The 17,500-nt window shown below is 49.2% G+C and overlaps 1 protein-coding gene across 7 annotated transcripts in view; it reads right to left on the bottom strand.

Moving 5' to 3' along the window:
• The window catches only part of LOC118795292 (disco-interacting protein 2 homolog C-like), a 144,868-nt gene that overhangs the window by 28,274 nt on the left and 99,094 nt on the right, over positions 1-17,500 (bottom strand). For all 7 annotated transcript variants that reach the window (XM_036553737.1, XM_036553729.1, XM_036553722.1 and 4 more), the window contains 9 exons: positions 13,034-13,125; positions 11,375-11,485; positions 8,486-8,609; positions 7,427-7,536; positions 6,011-6,113; positions 5,099-5,163; positions 4,054-4,147; positions 3,571-3,690; positions 1,647-1,761 (listed from right to left, as the gene is read on the bottom strand). In XM_036553737.1, the coding sequence (XP_036409630.1) occupies positions 1,647-1,761; positions 3,571-3,690; positions 4,054-4,147; positions 5,099-5,163; positions 6,011-6,113; positions 7,427-7,536; positions 8,486-8,609; positions 11,375-11,485; positions 13,034-13,125 (934 nt within the window). The remainder of the gene's footprint in view (positions 1-1,646; positions 1,762-3,570; positions 3,691-4,053; positions 4,148-5,098; positions 5,164-6,010; positions 6,114-7,426; positions 7,537-8,485; positions 8,610-11,374; positions 11,486-13,033; positions 13,126-17,500) is intronic.

The following is a 17,500-nucleotide window of genomic DNA, read 5'->3' on the forward strand; positions in this document are numbered from 1 at the left end:
ACAGCACAGCACAGCCACCAGGACGGATCGCACCGCGAGCGCTAACGCAGCAGCACAGCACAGCACAGCCACCAGGATCGCACCGCGAGCGCTAACGCAGGAGCACAGCACAGCACAGCCACCAGGACGGATCGCACCGCAAGCGCTAACAGAGAGCCTTTAATTAGCCTCTTTCCTCTTTCTGCTCGCTGTATTACAAAACATGACAGATGTAACCAGAAAACATCAGTTTTGAACCACTTCTGAGAGTAAACCGTTAGCTAACAGCTGGGAAACATGGGTATAAAAAAAGGAAAGTGACTTTAAGTGCTGAACATGAAACACAACAAAGACCTCCTTAATCCGTCTGAGTAAAAACTGTGTCTCCTCGTCTGGGTTTCAGTTCAGTCACACTCGAGATGCAGCATCTTGTTAGCTTTTATTTCTAGCTTTTATTTCTTGCTGCGAGTGGCTTCAGCACACAAACCACATCACAACCAACTGCTGTTGTTGTTTTTTGTTTTTCTTTTAATCACCATCTGTTTTCTGAAACAGCCTTGGTGGGTTTTTATGACCCAGAGAGTCTCTCGAAAAAAACACCAGGGTGAAGACACTTTTCAGTTCTTCAGTCAGAGATTCAGTCCCTCACAGACACAGACTCAGTCCCTCCCAGGCAGAAATTCTGTCCCTCACAGACAGAGATTCTGTCCCTCACAGACAGAGATTCTGTCCCTCACAGACAGAGAGCCAGTCAGTCCCGCACAGACAGACTCAGTCCCTCCCAGGCAGAGATTCTGTCTCTCTCAGACAGAGAGCCAGTCAGTCCCGCACAGACAGACTCAGTACCTCACAGACAGAGATTCTGTCCTTCTCAGACAGAGGTACAGCAGAGGTGACCCACGCACTGTGACGTCATAGCACAGCACAGGCAGTCACCCCAACAGTTACACCATCTGCCCCAAGTGCAAAAGGGATGGTCATACAGAACCATCCCAGAGCAATGAGCCAGGTAAAAACGACAGACGAGAGGAAAAAAAATGTGATCCAGATTGATCAGTCAAACTACAGGCGGAGCATGGAGCTCAAAAAAACACAAATTAAACACAGTAAAAAAAATAATTTGAGCAGGTTTTTTTTTTTTTTTTACATTCAAAGTGCTGAATTGACATTTATTTGGCTGGAAGCACATCTGTAATTATACGCTCCATGTGGGTTTCATAGTGGATGAGATACATGTGTAAAATATGCTGTACAGTTACTCAGTCGTTGCTGTCTGAGGGAGAGGCTATGGGGTTGAATGCAGTGTGTGTAACTCCAGGTAAAAGCCAATCCTGCATCTGCATTACATCGTAATTTTATCTTGATTCATATTAAAAAAGGCAAAGTAACAACAACACTAAAAAGTGGTATGAGAGCGGAAAAGTGAAGTGCTACGTCTTTTTCGTTTTCCTCTGGCAGACGTTTCAGCTGGGGGATGGTGGGGCAGTATGAGTGGCTTTTTGGTATTCTATTTCCAGCCTGGAAAAAAGACTGGATTCCGGCACATTCCGGGAACTTCGAGGTGCGACTGCAAACCCCTCAGTTCCATTCTCTCGCTCTGCAGCACTGCCTGCTCTACACAGTGAGGGGGGGACTCGAGCCAATGACCCGCTGGTGAGGGCGGTTACCTCCTGATGGCCACGGTCAGCGCCTCGGGAGAGCCGGCACACGGGCAGATGACCTCAGGTCTCAGGCCTTTACTCTGGAATACGTTGAGGAAGGCGTCACACGAGGAGATGGACCCTGCAGGGAGAGGGGAGGGGGAGTCAGGGACACAGGGACTGACGCAGCCCTAATGCTGTCCTAATGCTGTGTGTAAGTGTGAGTGTGTGAGTGTGTGTGTGTGTGTGTGTGTGTGTGTGTGTGTGTGTGTGTGTCTGTGTGTCTGTGTGTGTGCGTGCGTATGTGTGTGTGTGTGAGTGTGAGTGTGAGTGTGAGTGTGAGTGTGTGTGTGTGTGTGTGTGAGTGTGTGCGTGTGCGTGTGTGTGAGTGTGAGTGAGTGTGTGTGAGTGTGCGCGCGTGTGAGTGTGTGTGAGTGTGAGTGTGAGTGTGAGTGTGAGTGTGTGTGTGAGTGTGAGTGTGTGTGTGTGTGTGTGTGTGTGTGTGTGTGTGAGTGAGTGAGTGTGCACGTGTGTGTGAGTGAGTGAGTGTGCACGTGTGTGTGTGTGTGCGTGTGTGTGTATGTGTGTTTCTATGTGTGTGCATGTTTATGTATATATGTATGTGTGTGTGCGCGCGTGTGTGTGTTTTTAGGAGGCTGAGTCCCCTCTACCCTGCAGCCAGGTACTTCAACCCTGAATAAAATAACAGGACACTGCGTTTAGAAAGTAATGTATGCTCTGAAAGCTGCCCTCAGTAAGGCTGTCTCACACTGGAGGCAGGCGCTGTGTCATTATTAACGTCACATTCAGAGGGCATTTCTGCCAGCGCTCTGCTGATCACGGGCCCTCCTCTGAGGTCCCCTCGTCACGCACGTCCCGTTTAATCAGATCTGAGTGATCACCGCGCTAACGAGCATGTGACACAGGCCTGATTGCGCTGCGGCCGTGTCCTTACGGACGGCCTTCGCTCAGGACGCATGAATTATGCGGCTGCTGTTTATGTTTTTTATTCCTGCGAGTGGAAAACGATCGAGGCCGTTACATCAGCTCAGATCGTCCTCCCCGCCCCCGCCCTCCGTCCCCGAGCCTCTGTGTACACAGCCTGCGCACGGTGTGATCTGTTTTTAGCAGGGGTGCTGAAAACTGCGAATTTTTTTTCCGAAAACAGTTACTCAGCCAATCCATTTTTTCCTGTGGAATTTTAAAAAAACCGAGCCACACCGGGCAACGTAACAGCTCCCAGGAATGACCAGAAAAGAGGATGGCTTTGGTGTTTTGCCCCTGTACTGGATTAAGGCTGTTTATCTGAAATACTTTTCATCCCCTAACAGAAATTATGACACATATTTGTTTATTTATGAGAGACACTGGCTTTGGCACAACAGACAATGACAGAGAGTGTGTGAGGGAAATATTAGCCTAGAGAGAGAGAGAGAGAGAGCCAAGAGAGAGAGAGAGAGAGAGCCAAGAGAGAGAGAAAGAAAGACAGAAATAGAGAGGAAGAGAGAGTGAAAAAGTCACAGAGAGTGAGACAGACAGGAATGAGTTATTCCGTACTGCAGCACAGAGACAGAGACAGAGAAGGAGTGAGAGAGAGAGACATATATGAGTTTTCTTTTAATTCGTATGGTTATATTTGATTAATTGCTGTCGTTCACCTAGTTGCTTTGGAAACATAGCCATTGTCTGTCCTGCCAATAAAGTACCTTGAAATTTTAAATTTGACAGACTGAAGGAGAGACAGAGATAGAGAATGGGGGGGAGAGACAGAAAGAGAGAGAGGGAGGGAGGGAGAGACAGAGACAGAGACACAGGGAGAGAGAGACAGAGAGAGAGAGAGAGAGAGAGAGAGAGAGAGAGAGAGGGAGAGAGAGAGAGACACAGGGAGAGAGAGACAGAGAGACAGAGAGAGAGAGAGACAGAGAAAGAGCGAGAGTGGCGGTGAGCTCACAGGGGTTGGATCCGTCGGCCACCACCAGCATACGCAGGGAGCTGAGGTTGATGTCCCTCTGGTCCCGATGGGCCACCAAGGCCCAGTGCATGTCCCGGGACTTCACACATGCCACTTTCGCTGGGAGGGGGGGTTACCGCCATGATCAGACAGGTCAGCAAAACACAACACAGGCACAAATACCATGTCATTAAAAACCAAACCAAGACAAACCAAGGATACATGCAAGATCCAACCAAGATTTGACTATACCTGTATGGGTTATGCATGTTTATACAATATTATGGATTTTATGCACAGAAAATGCTATACAAAAAAATTAAGATAATTGGTAATAACATAATTCTTTAATTATTTGAGGAGCCTTATCCTAACTCATTTAGTAAAAGACAAAGTGACACAGGCACTAAGCTGAAGCATGCACCACAGTTTAACCCTCTTTGTGTGAGACGGTACCTGCCACATGGGTTTGAGAATACAGACCTTTGTACTGGCAGACTTTCTGGATCCAGGACAGGGGGTTGACCTTCATCAGCGAGTACGGGATGCTGATTACATGCATCATGTTCATGACACTCTGGGGGAGACAAGCAGACATTACACACATGAACTCTGACCTCTGACCCCTACCGCATCACAAGCAGACATTACACACATGAACTCTGACGTCTGACCCCTGCCACATCACAAGCAGACATTACACACATGAACTCTGACCTCTGACCCCTACCGCATCACAAGCAGACATTACACACATGAACTCTGACCTCTGACCCCTACCGCATCACAAGCAGGCATACACACATGAACTCTGACGTCTGACCCCTGCCACATCGCAAGCAGGCATTATACACGTGACCTAACACCTCTGGCCCCTGCCATGTCACAAGCAGGTGTTACACTCATGACTTACGACCTCTGACCCCTGGCATTTCACAAGCAGGCATACACACATGATCTCTGATCTCTGACCCCTGCCATGTCACAAGTAGGCATTATATACATGACCTCTGACCTCTGAGCACCTGCCACCTCAAAAGGATGCATCACACACACAACCTGTAACCCTTGCCATGTCACAAGGAAGCATCACTCAAGGGTGACCTCTGACTCTTCAACCATCGTGACATCATAACACTTGCTTTAGCTTTGTCATGTCTCACGGGAAGAGCGGTAACCGCTTCAAACGTGTCTGCTGTGTTCAAAGATGCAGTCAGGAAAAACGACAGCTTTGCTTGCATAAAAAGCCCTTATAGGTTTGCTACTCCCTTCTTCATTCTCATCTGTAATCCATTCTACATGCTGCGGCTCAGCAATCACACAAAGCAAGCACAAATTCACTGATATTTCTTAACGCAAGGATGTGATCAATAACTACTGAATGACCTGACAAAGAGGAGAAACATTTATTAAGAACCCACAAGGCTGCTACGAGCGTGTAAGGTCATCCAATGGCCAAGGCAGACAGACAGAGAGAGAGAGAGAGAGAGTGAGACAGACAGACAGACAGACAGACAGACAGGCTTACCGTGAGAATGCCGTGCCATAGGCCCACATCCTTCTTAAAGTCTAATACATTCACAATGGTCTCAGCTGGAGAGAGAGACAGAGACAAAAAAGAGGCATGGCTATTTTACACCAAGATAAAATCCTCCCTCACATACTTTCAGCACTTTGTTTAAGCTCATTACAGCTTTCGCTGTGTGCTTACATCTCCTCACTGTGTTTGGTATCACTGATGTGTTACTAGCTATAGGTCTTGTTGCTTTCATGCCATAAAATTCACGTTTCTTTCCATGACAGCCATGTAGGTCAGTCTAGATAAGATAAGAGCCTCGCTGAAAATAAATACATAAATCACAACTAATGAGGCTGATATGCTGTCATACGTTCATATGATTTATGCTGCATTCAGCACAGCAGGTAGGGCAGCCAGCGGAAATCTCGTTACCCTCTCGGTGTTCTGTTACGAAAAAGATGTCTGCGTTGAACATTAAGGTAACCATGGTAAGACATGGTGAGTAACTGTAAAAATATCACAGCGCGTTCCACCAACAAAACATGGAGATTTCCTTTCAATTGCAGGTGGGTTTTTTCATCTTCAAATCATTCAGCAATTTATCCCTGAAGGTCTGGCAGGATTCTACTGAGTCCTTCAAGTGTGAGAACCTGATAACAGCTCATGGTGCAACGACTGGTGCAAAATGCTTGATCTTAGCAGAGACAAAGCTAACACCTCTGAATGTAAACCATACGCCATGCCTGTTGAGGTGGGATTTGGCTGGGTCGCACTTGCGATGTCACTGCTGGTACAATGTGATGAGGTGAAAAGACAGAAGCATATAGTTTTCTGGCAATTAGCGTTAGCATTAGCAGCTCGTGTTTGACGAAAGCAGGTGTGGTCGGGTTAGCGTCCGGCGTCCGGCGCGCGGTGACGCACCTTCAGTGTAGCCACAGGACTGCGTCAGGGCCTGGCAGTGCGTCAGCAGGGCGGTGCGCGTCACCGTCACTCCCAGCACACTCCCGTCCTTACACGTCTTATACTGTCCCCAAAACAAGCCACACACACACGCACGCACGCGCACACACACACACACACACACACACACACACAGACACACACAGACACACACACACACACACACACACACACAGACACACAAATGACGTCATGAGAAGAGAACAAAGGTAATACTATCACATCATGCAAGGTACTCTAAGCCTCTCATGGGGGATCCTCACACAAACTGGCAACCTTCGCTAATGAAGGCAAATAGGTCCAGGAGAGTTACCCAGCCCACTCTGCCATAATAAATCACTGTCAGTATGACATAAGGCCACACTCGGACTCTGCCCTTTATTAGCACTTAGCGTACTCTGTTTCAGCCTGATGCTGTATCACTTGGCTGTTTCCTTCTACTCTGTATCTGTGCAACAGTTCTGCTTGCTCCGAATGGCATGCAGCATATCTACCATGGTGAACCTGCAGGTTTCTCTAAAGCATTTATTAAACAAAAAGACATACTTTTAAAATCATAATTTTTCTAATTACTGGTATTTAATGTTATTGTTATTACTGTTACTAACAGCAGGAATAACCCAGTCTGTTGCTTGCGAGCTGCCGCTGAGGGGCTCCCCGCTGCCTCCCCTGGCACTGACTGAAACGTTCACCACGGATCTCCTGTCCAGACGGATCGATACGCAGAAGGAAAACAGCGGGGCGCTGGAACCCGCGAGGTGCTGGCCGGCCCGGAAACTAGCGACACATTAATTATTTACCCTCGGTGTTAGCCAGCGCCGCTAATGGAAGGAGTGTGGTTTCTTACATAGAGACGGCGCGTACGGGCCCAGCGCTGCAGTCGGAGGAGCACAGAGAGACTGCACCCGGGCGAGGAGGAGGAGGGGGATACTGCAGGTGCAGGTGCTGTTTTTTTGTTTTTTTTTAAAATGAGAACATTTCCACACTGGGCCTGCTTTGTTCAGCCAGCCTCACGTTGGTCTGGTGAAGACCGTGTGCTTAACCGAGGTAAGTACGGACGGAGGGGGGTGGTGAGTTGTCTGTAAGTAGACACGACCCGGTCAAAAATAACCTGCACTTTAACAAGAAAGCCTGTTGCGTGCTGATTGAGCGTTTAAATCACCCGCCGCTTTTGATTGCGTGAACTCAATCCCAGCTTGTCACCGTTGTGGTAAGTGAGACTAGGCTACACAGTTTGTACAACAGTGACTGTAAGGGTCAATATGGATGTAACCACTAGGGGTCTGCTGACTGTGAAGTAAAAACCAATGCTCAGTGTGTGTGAGCTCCGAATGGCAGCACACACACTCAGAATGTGCAACAGTGAAAGGCTCTCACCTCGATATAGGCAGTGTCATTATTGGCATCCTTGATGTGAGGGAACCAGTCTCGAGGAGTCTTGGACAGGTGCTTTGATTCTGTGACGAACCAGAGCAGCTTCGGCCATCCTGGAGGATAAATACATTTGTACGCGCACACACACACACACACACACACACACACACACACACACACAGAAAAGGGAATTTGAAATTCAGTATTCTTCAAATTTGGGGCGGGGGGGCAATGGGGGGGCATTCCATTTAACCATAATATGACACCATCATAATTAAAGCTCCTGAGCAACAAAGCTGAGTGAGTGTCACACTATTCCATGCTTTTTTTATTGTAAATGAGAGTTGCCTCCAATCACATGACAACGTGCTGGGATCAAAAAAAAAAAAAAAAAGAATCACAGCTGAGGATAAAGTGCCACAGCAGTCAGACTGAGTGTCCTGCACACCACCCGGCAAAGATCAGCGCATGACAGGTACCCTGGCCAGCCATTACCCATTACAGCTCCGTCCTCCTGCAACAAGCCTGTCTCAGACTGTCACAAGGGAAGTGCTTCAAAATCAGCACCCACCCCTCCGTTTTTTAATCACCACTAAAAATAATACACCCAAACCATCACAGTCAGACTGCGCTCAAAGGTAAGGCCACGCTGTGTGGGTAAAGTCACCTCCCGCCGGCTGTCTGCCCTCCATTTTGCCAATGGGACAGACCATGCCAGCAAGTGCTGCTCACCCCCATTATGTAACACAATGTCAGAGGCACACTGTCTGTCTCTCTCTTTCTTCCTTTTCCTCCCTGTATCACCGTGTCTCTTCTATCCCTCTCTATCCCACCTTACCTCTCATCCTCTGTTCCCCCTTACTCTCTCCTTCACCCCATCCCGCCCCCTTCTCTCTCTCTGCTCCACACCTCTCTCTCCTGCCTTTGCAGTGGGGGATCTCTCCCTCTCTCTCCTACCTTTGAACTGGGGGATCTCTCCCTCTCCTTCCTACCTTTGAACGGGGGGATCTCTCCCTCTCTCTCCTACCTTTGAACTGGTGGATCTCTCCCTCTCCTTCCTACCTTTGAACTGGGGGATCTCTCCCGTGGGGCTCTTGGGCAGACCTTTGTGGCAGGCGTCGCTGGTCAAGGCGACCGTGACTCCACAGCTTCCCAGCAGAAAGCCGATCTGCTGACTCCCTGCGTCCTGGGGAGAGAGGGGAGGAGAGGACCGCGTCAGGAGAGGACTGCATCAGGAGAGGACTGCGTCAGGAGAGGACTGCGTCAGGAGAGGACTGCGTTAGGAGAGGACCGTGTTAGCAGAGGACTGTGTTAGGACAGTACTGCGTTAGTAGAGGATGGTCTAAGGATAGGACTGCGTCCGGAGAGGACTGCATGAGGAGAGTACTGCGTTAGGAGAGGACTGTGTTAGCAGAGGACTGTGTTCACATCCAGTGTACACATTTCTGATAAAGGGTGAAGACTTGTCCTTCAACCTTCAGGAACCATGTGTGCTATGTGGTACATGAAATGGGTGATGTTATTATAGATAAAAACCATCATCATCATAATCATTGACATAATCACCATAATTACCATATGTAAGTCGCTTTGGATAAAAGCGTCTGCTAAATGAATAAATGTAAATGTAAATGTAAATCACCATTATCATTACCAGCACGTTTGTCATCTTCCTCACCATCTTCCTCACCATCATCATCATCATCATCATCATCATCATCATCACAACTGTCATCATCACCATCTAAACACTGACAGAACATTTACTGCCGGCGCAAAAAACACTAAACACAGCTAATCAGATGAAAGCCACTCCCCAGGGGAGTAAAAGACTGTCTTTCTACAACATTAACCCAGACAGGCTGGAAATTAACTGCAACACTTGCGTGGCAAGCGGAAAACAGCAGCATGTCATTGTGTGGCTGCTGAAACATTCATATCCCTGGGATGAAAGAAGGAAACTGCTAAATAAGCACACATGCCCTGCAACTCCTTTGCTAAAACAATACCAGCATGTTCACACCATAAACATAAATATTAGATTCCTCCCTTCCAAACCCCCACCCCCCCCCCCCCCCCCCCCCCCAGCTTCTCCTCCTCGCTCCGGGGGGCCTGTTACCTGGGATACCCTCACACATTCTCACGTTGCCATGGAAACTGAAGCAGACGCCTGGTTAAAAAAGGTGTCTCTGCAGCCTGACTGAAACGGCTGCGGACTGTAAACCTGCTCAGACTGCAGCCTGACTCCCACAGCCTGGATCTGTCCTGCACCCAGAGCACAGCGTCTCATCCACAAAAACCCTCAGTGAACTGCCTGCTGGTGTCTGAAGGTCATTGTTCAGGGACTAAGATCATGGTATGATGATGGTACACGTCTTTGGGTTATGAGCCCTGCTCCTTACCACTACACCACACTGCTGCCCTGCTCCTTACCGCTACACCACACTGCTGCCCTGCTCCTTACCACTACACCACACTGCTGCCCTGCTCCTTACCACTACACCACACCGCTGCTCCTTACCGCTACACCACACTGCTGCCCTGCTCCTTACCTCTACACCACACTGCTGCTCCTTACCGCTACACCACACTGCTGCCCTGCTCCTTACCGCTACACCACACTGCTGCCCTGCTCCTTACCACTACACTGCTGCCCTGCTCCTTACCGCTATACCACACTGCTGCCCTACTCCTTACCGCTACACCACACTGCTGCCCTGCTCCTTACCGCTACACCACACTGCTGCCCTGCTCCTTACCACTACACCACACCGCTGCTCCTTACCGCTACACCACACTGCTGCCCTGCTCCTTACCTCTACACCACACTGCTGCCCTGCTCCTGACTGCTACACCACACTGCTGCCCTGCTCCTTACCTCTACACCACACTGCTGCCCTGCTCCTGACTGCTACACCACACTGCTGCCCTGCTCCTTACCTCTACACCACACTGCTGCTCCTTACCACTACACCACACTGCTGCTCCTTACCACTACACCACACTGCTGCTCCTTATTGCTACACCACACTGCTGCTCCTTATCGCTACACCACACTGCTGCCCTGCTCCTTACCGCTACACCACACTGCTGCCCTGCTCCTTACCACTACATCTCAGGAAAACACAAACTGGTGACAGCCAGAGACACTCAGCTGTGCCTGGAACGTCATTTTGACGAAATGACGCTAATGAAGCTAATAGCGCTAGAACTCAGGTACCTGTGCCATATCCAGAGGGAATCACTTTACCTGAGGTATGTAATTATGAGGCATTATGTATCAGCTCATAATCCTCACACTTTACTTCAATATTTCTCCATAATAATTCATATAAGCTTTCATAAAGGCTTTTTAAATGACTATGAAAGCCAGCACCACACTACACATCCAGCAATGCCCGTCATGTTGTCTGAAGTGAACGCTTATGAATACTTGTGTGGTACTGAGTGTTAAGCGTTTTCACACTTAATGGAGGTGTTGCAAATGGGAAACGGAAAACTGTTGCTGCTGGAAGCCAATTACTCGGACATATTACGCCGGGCACTCTAAATATTCATCAGGTATTGCTGAATGGTACCTCTCCAGCTGAACAACTCAACGGCAATACTTTACTGGCAGCAAGTTGATATGAAATTAACATAACTTTTGTCATTTATTTACTGGCAGACTCCCTTATCCACAAAAAATCCATCCATTAACACGGCTGCATATATTTACCTAAGCAATCCAAGACAAATGCTTTGCCCAGGGCGTACGACAACAGCGGGATTGGAACCTGAGAGGTCTGGTTACAGGTTAAGCACCACTAACCATAACACCACACCACCGGCCCGGACTAGCCAGCTGCCGGACAGGGCCTGCGGCCGGGCTCAGCCATGTTTTTAACCATCCACGCGGCACACGCTCCTTTCAGCCACACTGTTTCCATGGAAACCGGCGCGGCCTTTTACCTTCCGGGTCAGCGGCACTTCGATGGGCACGGGGACGACCTCCGCCAGCAGGCAGCCATAGAAGGCCACCATGAAGGCGGCGGGGTCGTTATTGGGGAACACCAGCGCCACCTGCAGCGGGACGAGAGAGGAGGGAAAAACGGGGGTTAGAGGAAAGCAGCCTTCAGCCCAGACCCGCCCCACCATGTGACCGATGGCAGGGACGGCGATTCCCAGGCAAACCAGAGCTCCAGGAGGAGGGAAACCCCTCAGCCACTTGGTGCTTGTGACACTCTCACAAGCGGATATAATGTCATTTAAAAACGTTCCCACAGTCAAAGCTTTCTTTGTTTGGCATATTGCTTCCTGGGTGTGTGCAATGGGGAGAATTTGACTCATAAATGCAAAATATGACATCTGAGACCATAGCGAACTGCAGTCTTTCTGTTACGTGTGGCAGCCGTTTTGTTCTGAAGGGGTCAGAGTTCATTGTTCCTGCTGTGCGGAAGACACATCGAGAGGAAGATGAGCTGTCAGGCTGAGGAGACCTGCAGAGAGCATCACAGCTCCTTTATCAGAGCCCTGGCTCTAAGGGAACATATCTGAGGTTCCTGTGTCCCTGTATAACCACCTCACTAGCTCTCTCTCACTCTCTCCATCTGCTCCTCTCTCTCTGTCCCTCCCCCTCCATCTCCCTTCCTGTCTCTCCCTCCCCTCTCTATTTCTCTCCCCCTTCCTCTAACCCACCCTCTTTCCCTCCCTCTCTCCCTCCTCTTTCTCCATTCCTCTCCCCTCTATCCTTCCCTCCCCATCTATCACCTTCTTCTCCCTCCCTCTCCTCCCTCTCTCTCCCTCCTTCTCTCTCTTCTCCTTCCTCTCTCCATCTCATTCCCTCTCTCTCCATCTCCTTCCCCCCTCTCCTCTCCCTCCTTCTCTCTCAATCTCATCCTCTCTCTCTCTCTCTCCCTCCTCCTATCCCCCGTCTCTCTCTCTGTCAGACAGCAGCCGATCATATCTCCTCCAGACACCCTCATCTCATTAATGCAGCACTAAGCCTTATGGGGTAAAAAGACACCCCAGCGCTGCGTTCTGAGTGCGTGCAAACATTCGTCTTAGACTGTAAGCATGTTCACACACACCCAAGCACAATGGGAGCAGGAAGAGACCATTTAATTCCATGTTTTACAAAACGTTCTCTGTTGCATCAGCCAGCAGCAATCACATCGTCTCTCCTTCTCTCTTCCCTGCTCCTCTTCACCTATCCTTAATCCTCTCATTCTGAGACGTCAGCAGTAACCGTTCTTCATCTTTCTTTTTCCTCCCTCATGGTGTATTGTGTTGATCTCATTCAACTTGCGTGATTCTGTTCTTTGCTCCGATTAAAGAGACTGACATACACAGGTTTCAGATAATGGCTGCCCCAAATTTCCATTGATTTTCTTCACTCACTCACTCACTCACTCACTCACTCACTCACTCACTCACTCACTCACTCACTCACTCACTCACTCACTCACTCACTCACTCACTCACTGATTCACTCACTGATTCACTCACTCACTCACTGATTCACTCACTCACTCACTCACTCACTCTCTCACCCATTCACCTGTTCCCTCTTGCTAATTAATTCACCCTCTCACTCAGTCACTGCTTCACGCCCTTGGCATGCTCACTCACCCGGTCTCCCGGTCGAACCACAGGCTCCTGCTTCGTCCCCAGCTTGTGGAGGATGTTATAGGCCACCTTCATACATCGACTCCACAGCTTTCCTGCAATCAACAATCAAGCAGGTTACCGGCCCTTTAAGGAACGCATCGCCATTAACAGCACCTACGAAAGGCCAGCTCAGACAGCTAGAAGACATTTTCATCAAACAGGAAAATAAATAAATGTACAGCATTCTGACAAACAAATAGGAAACTTTATAAAGGAGCACACTTGAGAGGAATGAGAAAAAGAAAAAAAACATGATACTGGCCTAAAATTCAATATTCAACTCCAAAATGTGCATTTAAATGTGTACAGTTTGAATGGTGATGAATTACACATCTGCACCAGCTCCCTGCAATAAGCTCACTTCTGTTGGCTTGCTGAGTCTTTGCCCCACCCTCTGGGCTTTGAGTGACATCTGCCCCTGATGAGACCAGCTGCCACTGTCTGGCAGGCTGATCTTGTAACGTCTTGGCGGAACTCCCTGTAACGGTTAATCCTTGGCCCGCGCTGGCGGTGGCTGCAGACGGTGACAGACATGTGACATGACATCACAGAATCTAAAGCGCTGTCTACAGCCTGGCAGTGCGCCGGGAGAGGCAGGCAGAGTCCCCTCACTGCTGTCAGCCGCTACCGCTGTGAGACTGGACCGCCCCGGGGGCGAGCGAAACAACCCGCGACACACAAAAAGGCAGCTCTGCACACACAGATGGGCCACGCTCTGAACTACACCTCTGTGGATGGGAGTGTAGCTTAATGGTTAAGGAGCAGGACTTGTAACCTAAAGGTTGCCCGGTTCGATTCCCCGCTGGGGCACTGCTGTTGTACCCTTGGGTAAGGTACTTAACCCACAGTTGCCTCAGTAATAATCCAGCTGTATAAATGGGTGACATTGTAAAAAAAACCTGTAATTGATGTAAGTTGCTCTGGATAAGAGCGCCTACTAAATCCCAATAACGTAATGTGTTGGACCGCTCTTTGAGCTGCAAGTCTGCATGACTCCGATTGCGTGTTTGATCTGAGTTACCAGCGGTGAAATGGAGAGTACGGGACAGCATTCTGTTGAGGCAGACTGCAGAGGGGACGTCTGCCTGAGCTTTGTGCTCGAATATTTTCAGCGTTTTAAAATGCAGGAGAAAAAAGGAAAACAGAAATGTTTGAATGGAGGCTGACCCCACTCTCTGTGCATCCCCATTACAGTCTGTCACAGGTGCAAGGAATGATGGGTAAAAGAAGAGCAGGAGCCAGGAAACAATGATGCACAGATACGGAATCACTCAGCTGGAGGAAAATGATCTTTTCCAACGGTGGAAAAACTGCATGATTCACAGCATCCTCAGTGGATGTTAAACGCAGGGCAGTTGTGACTTATTGATTCTATTTATATGTACTTTTTTCATTCAGTGCCGTTGAGTGGAGACTGTCTTTTCCAAGAGAGACCCAGCCAAGACAGCAGCTCACAGGCATGTAGGTCAGCACATAAAACACACGAGGAATCTGACATTAAAAGTCAACTGAGCTCTCAGCTGACTGTTCTGTTTAATGACTGACATTATTCAAGTCATTTTGTTCCTACACTGTCACGCTGGACAAAGCAATGTGTGGTGTCGGATTTCAGCTCAGATAGTTAAAAACATCTGGGTTTTTCACAGTCTGACCTCTGGCTATCTAAGCTACGCAGCTTAGAGGCTTCTGCTGAGTCGATCTGTCGGGGGCCAGAATTCTGCCGAGTCGACACGTCTGGTGTCACTTTGCTGAGCCGATACACCAAATGTCAGAATTCCGCCAAATTGATACGTTGAATTCCAGAATTTCGCTGACTCGGTTCCGGAATTCGGCTGACTCGATGTGTAAGATACCAGGATTCTGCTGAGCGGATATGTCAAGCGCCAGAGTGTTGAGCTACAGCGTCAATACGCCCAGTGGCGGAATTCTACAGACTCAATGAAGTATACTGAGGAGAAGAAGTCTGGAGGCTCGATGTGTCAAGGAGCAGCATGATATGAACCAGTCTCTGGCCTCTGGTACAAGCATTTGGAAAACAAACCCTTGTACCATACAGCTCAATAACTTGTACTTCCTGACATTAAGACATGATTCCTGCAGAGTCCTGCTGCCTGTGCAGTGTGAGTTAAAGTATCAAAGGCATATTGTACACCAGGAATACACCCCTGTCTCTGTAACCTGACTCCTGAAGGGCTGCAGGTCTTACAGCTCTATTTAAACCACTAAAATCTGCAGAACTTGGAGGGGATAATTAATAAAAAGCTTAATAATAATTAAAAATAATTAAAGCTTAATTGGCTCAATAAAGGCAATGATTAGCCAGACCATGCGGCTTCAGTGCCTGAATGGAGAGTAGCCCTGCAGACACTGCGGCCCTCCAGGACCAGGGTAGAGTAGCCCTGCAGACACCGCGGCCCTCCAGGACCAGGATAGAGTACCCTGTAGACTAGGTCTGAGCCCAAACCACCATTACATTTCCGTCTCCCAGTACAGCGTGTAGAAAAGTGGAAGAGGGGAGAGGACAGGAAGTCAGCACCGCACACCAGAACTCAGCACTGCAACCATTACCACACGCTTACCGCACCCTGCCACACCTTCCCGCATCTCAGGGTGAGAGTCCGGACAGAGAGCTGCAGAGATTTCACAGTCTGGCGAGTGCCTTCACAACCACCGACTCAAGCCTGCCAATCAATACATCCATTACAGAGAGCAGGAGAAAGAGCCTTTCCGATCGGCTGTGCTTTCCAGCTCAGGGATTTAACTCATTTTCACAAGGGGCGAGACAAACAGGCCCGGACTTTGAACAGATGAGCAACACGCTCCTTTTAAAATTCCGATCCCCCATGTGGTGTGGGCTCCCCTGAAGTTCTGCAGTTCTGAATTTAGACAAAAGGAGTGCATGGGTCGCCCCCCCCTGCCCCCAACCCCCCCGTCCGTCCCCCCCGCCCCCACACAGGAGTGCAATCACACATTATCTACACCCGTGTAAACAGACGACCGAGGCACAAATGAGCACAAATGACGCCTCTCCCGTCTCCTGCGCAGACAGCTTCACACGCACTGCAGCCCTCTGAGGGCGTCGTTAGCCGCCACGGCTGCAGAGCTGCACTCAGGACAGCGCCGTCGGCCGCGCTGTCCATCTCCGACCGACGCCTGCCTCACGGGGAGACCATCAGCGCGGGGTCCGGGGAGAGCTCGCTTCTTAATTACAGCCGAGCTCCATCTGATGGCTCGCGGTGTGACCGGAGCTTTGCAGCCGAACACAAAAAGCGGGTTTAATTGCCTGACCCTGACAGGAATAACTGAAAGCATCTTCACAAATAAATCTTTGAAAGGTAAAAGAGAGCATCATGAGAAATAACAGATAGACATGATATGTTATCAGTGGCTTTGGGGAATCTGTGTGAATCACATCGCCCCCTACAGGTGTGGATGGGAGTGACGCGTGCTGTTGACAGGAAAGAACACAGGGCCATCACACTCTCTGTCAGCACTGGCGGGAATCGTTATCGTGACACATCTTTCCCGTCATGACATGGACACAGAGACTCTCAGGGGTGCCCAGGTGCCAGTTCACTCTCTTCAAATACCTCCCGACACACTGTCACCATGAAGGGCCTTCAGCAGCCAATGGGAGGGACACCACAGGCTTGCCCGCCATAATGGAACACGCTAGAAAGACACAAAAGACACACATTCCGTTCACCTCTACAGTGAGGAATACGATAAAACGGCCTACATACCCATACAGAGTGTAAACAGGTTCGCACTCACAGACGGGATTATGAATTTTGGGCAGGCCTTTAAACTGCATTCTAACCGTGGGCCTGCCGTAAGTGCCTCTAACACGCCCATGACTCATTCATAGACGCTTCACTGCTTCCTCTTCACAGGTCCATTCACCACCGCAAGCTTCAGAATGCCCTGCCCACATTCGACTCTACACCTCATTTGAATCTACAGGTCTTTGACAAAGATGTTGGTTTCAGCACCAGAGATCAAAAGATAACAGATCATTTTACCTGTTCTAGGCAGTGCATGTGCATGCCAGGAACTGGGAAGCTCCATTTTGCTTTCTCGTACTGTTACATTCTTTCTCCGTTTTCCTTTCGTGCTGACATGTCCTGATTATTGTTGTCACATGTTCATGTGTTCCTGACTATGCACGTTTATATCTGGTGATCTGGCAGATGCTCTCATCCAGAGCAACAGGAACAGCAGCAAATGCTGAACCCAAATGACCACATTCAAGCACAGGTCACTAACGCAGTGCGCAATGACCAGCACACTCTCCGCAGAGACACACTCAGGTGCAACACACTACCCCCCGAGCCACAACACGCTCAACGCAGTGTCCTGTACTTCCAACACACTGCCAGCCCGGAGCCTGACAAACAGCTGTCGCTCTTTGACTGATTGCCACACTTT

The sequence above is a fragment of the Megalops cyprinoides genome, chromosome 2 (assembly GCF_013368585.1).
Source record: "Megalops cyprinoides isolate fMegCyp1 chromosome 2, fMegCyp1.pri, whole genome shotgun sequence".
NCBI lineage: Eukaryota > Metazoa > Chordata > Actinopteri > Elopiformes > Megalopidae > Megalops > Megalops cyprinoides.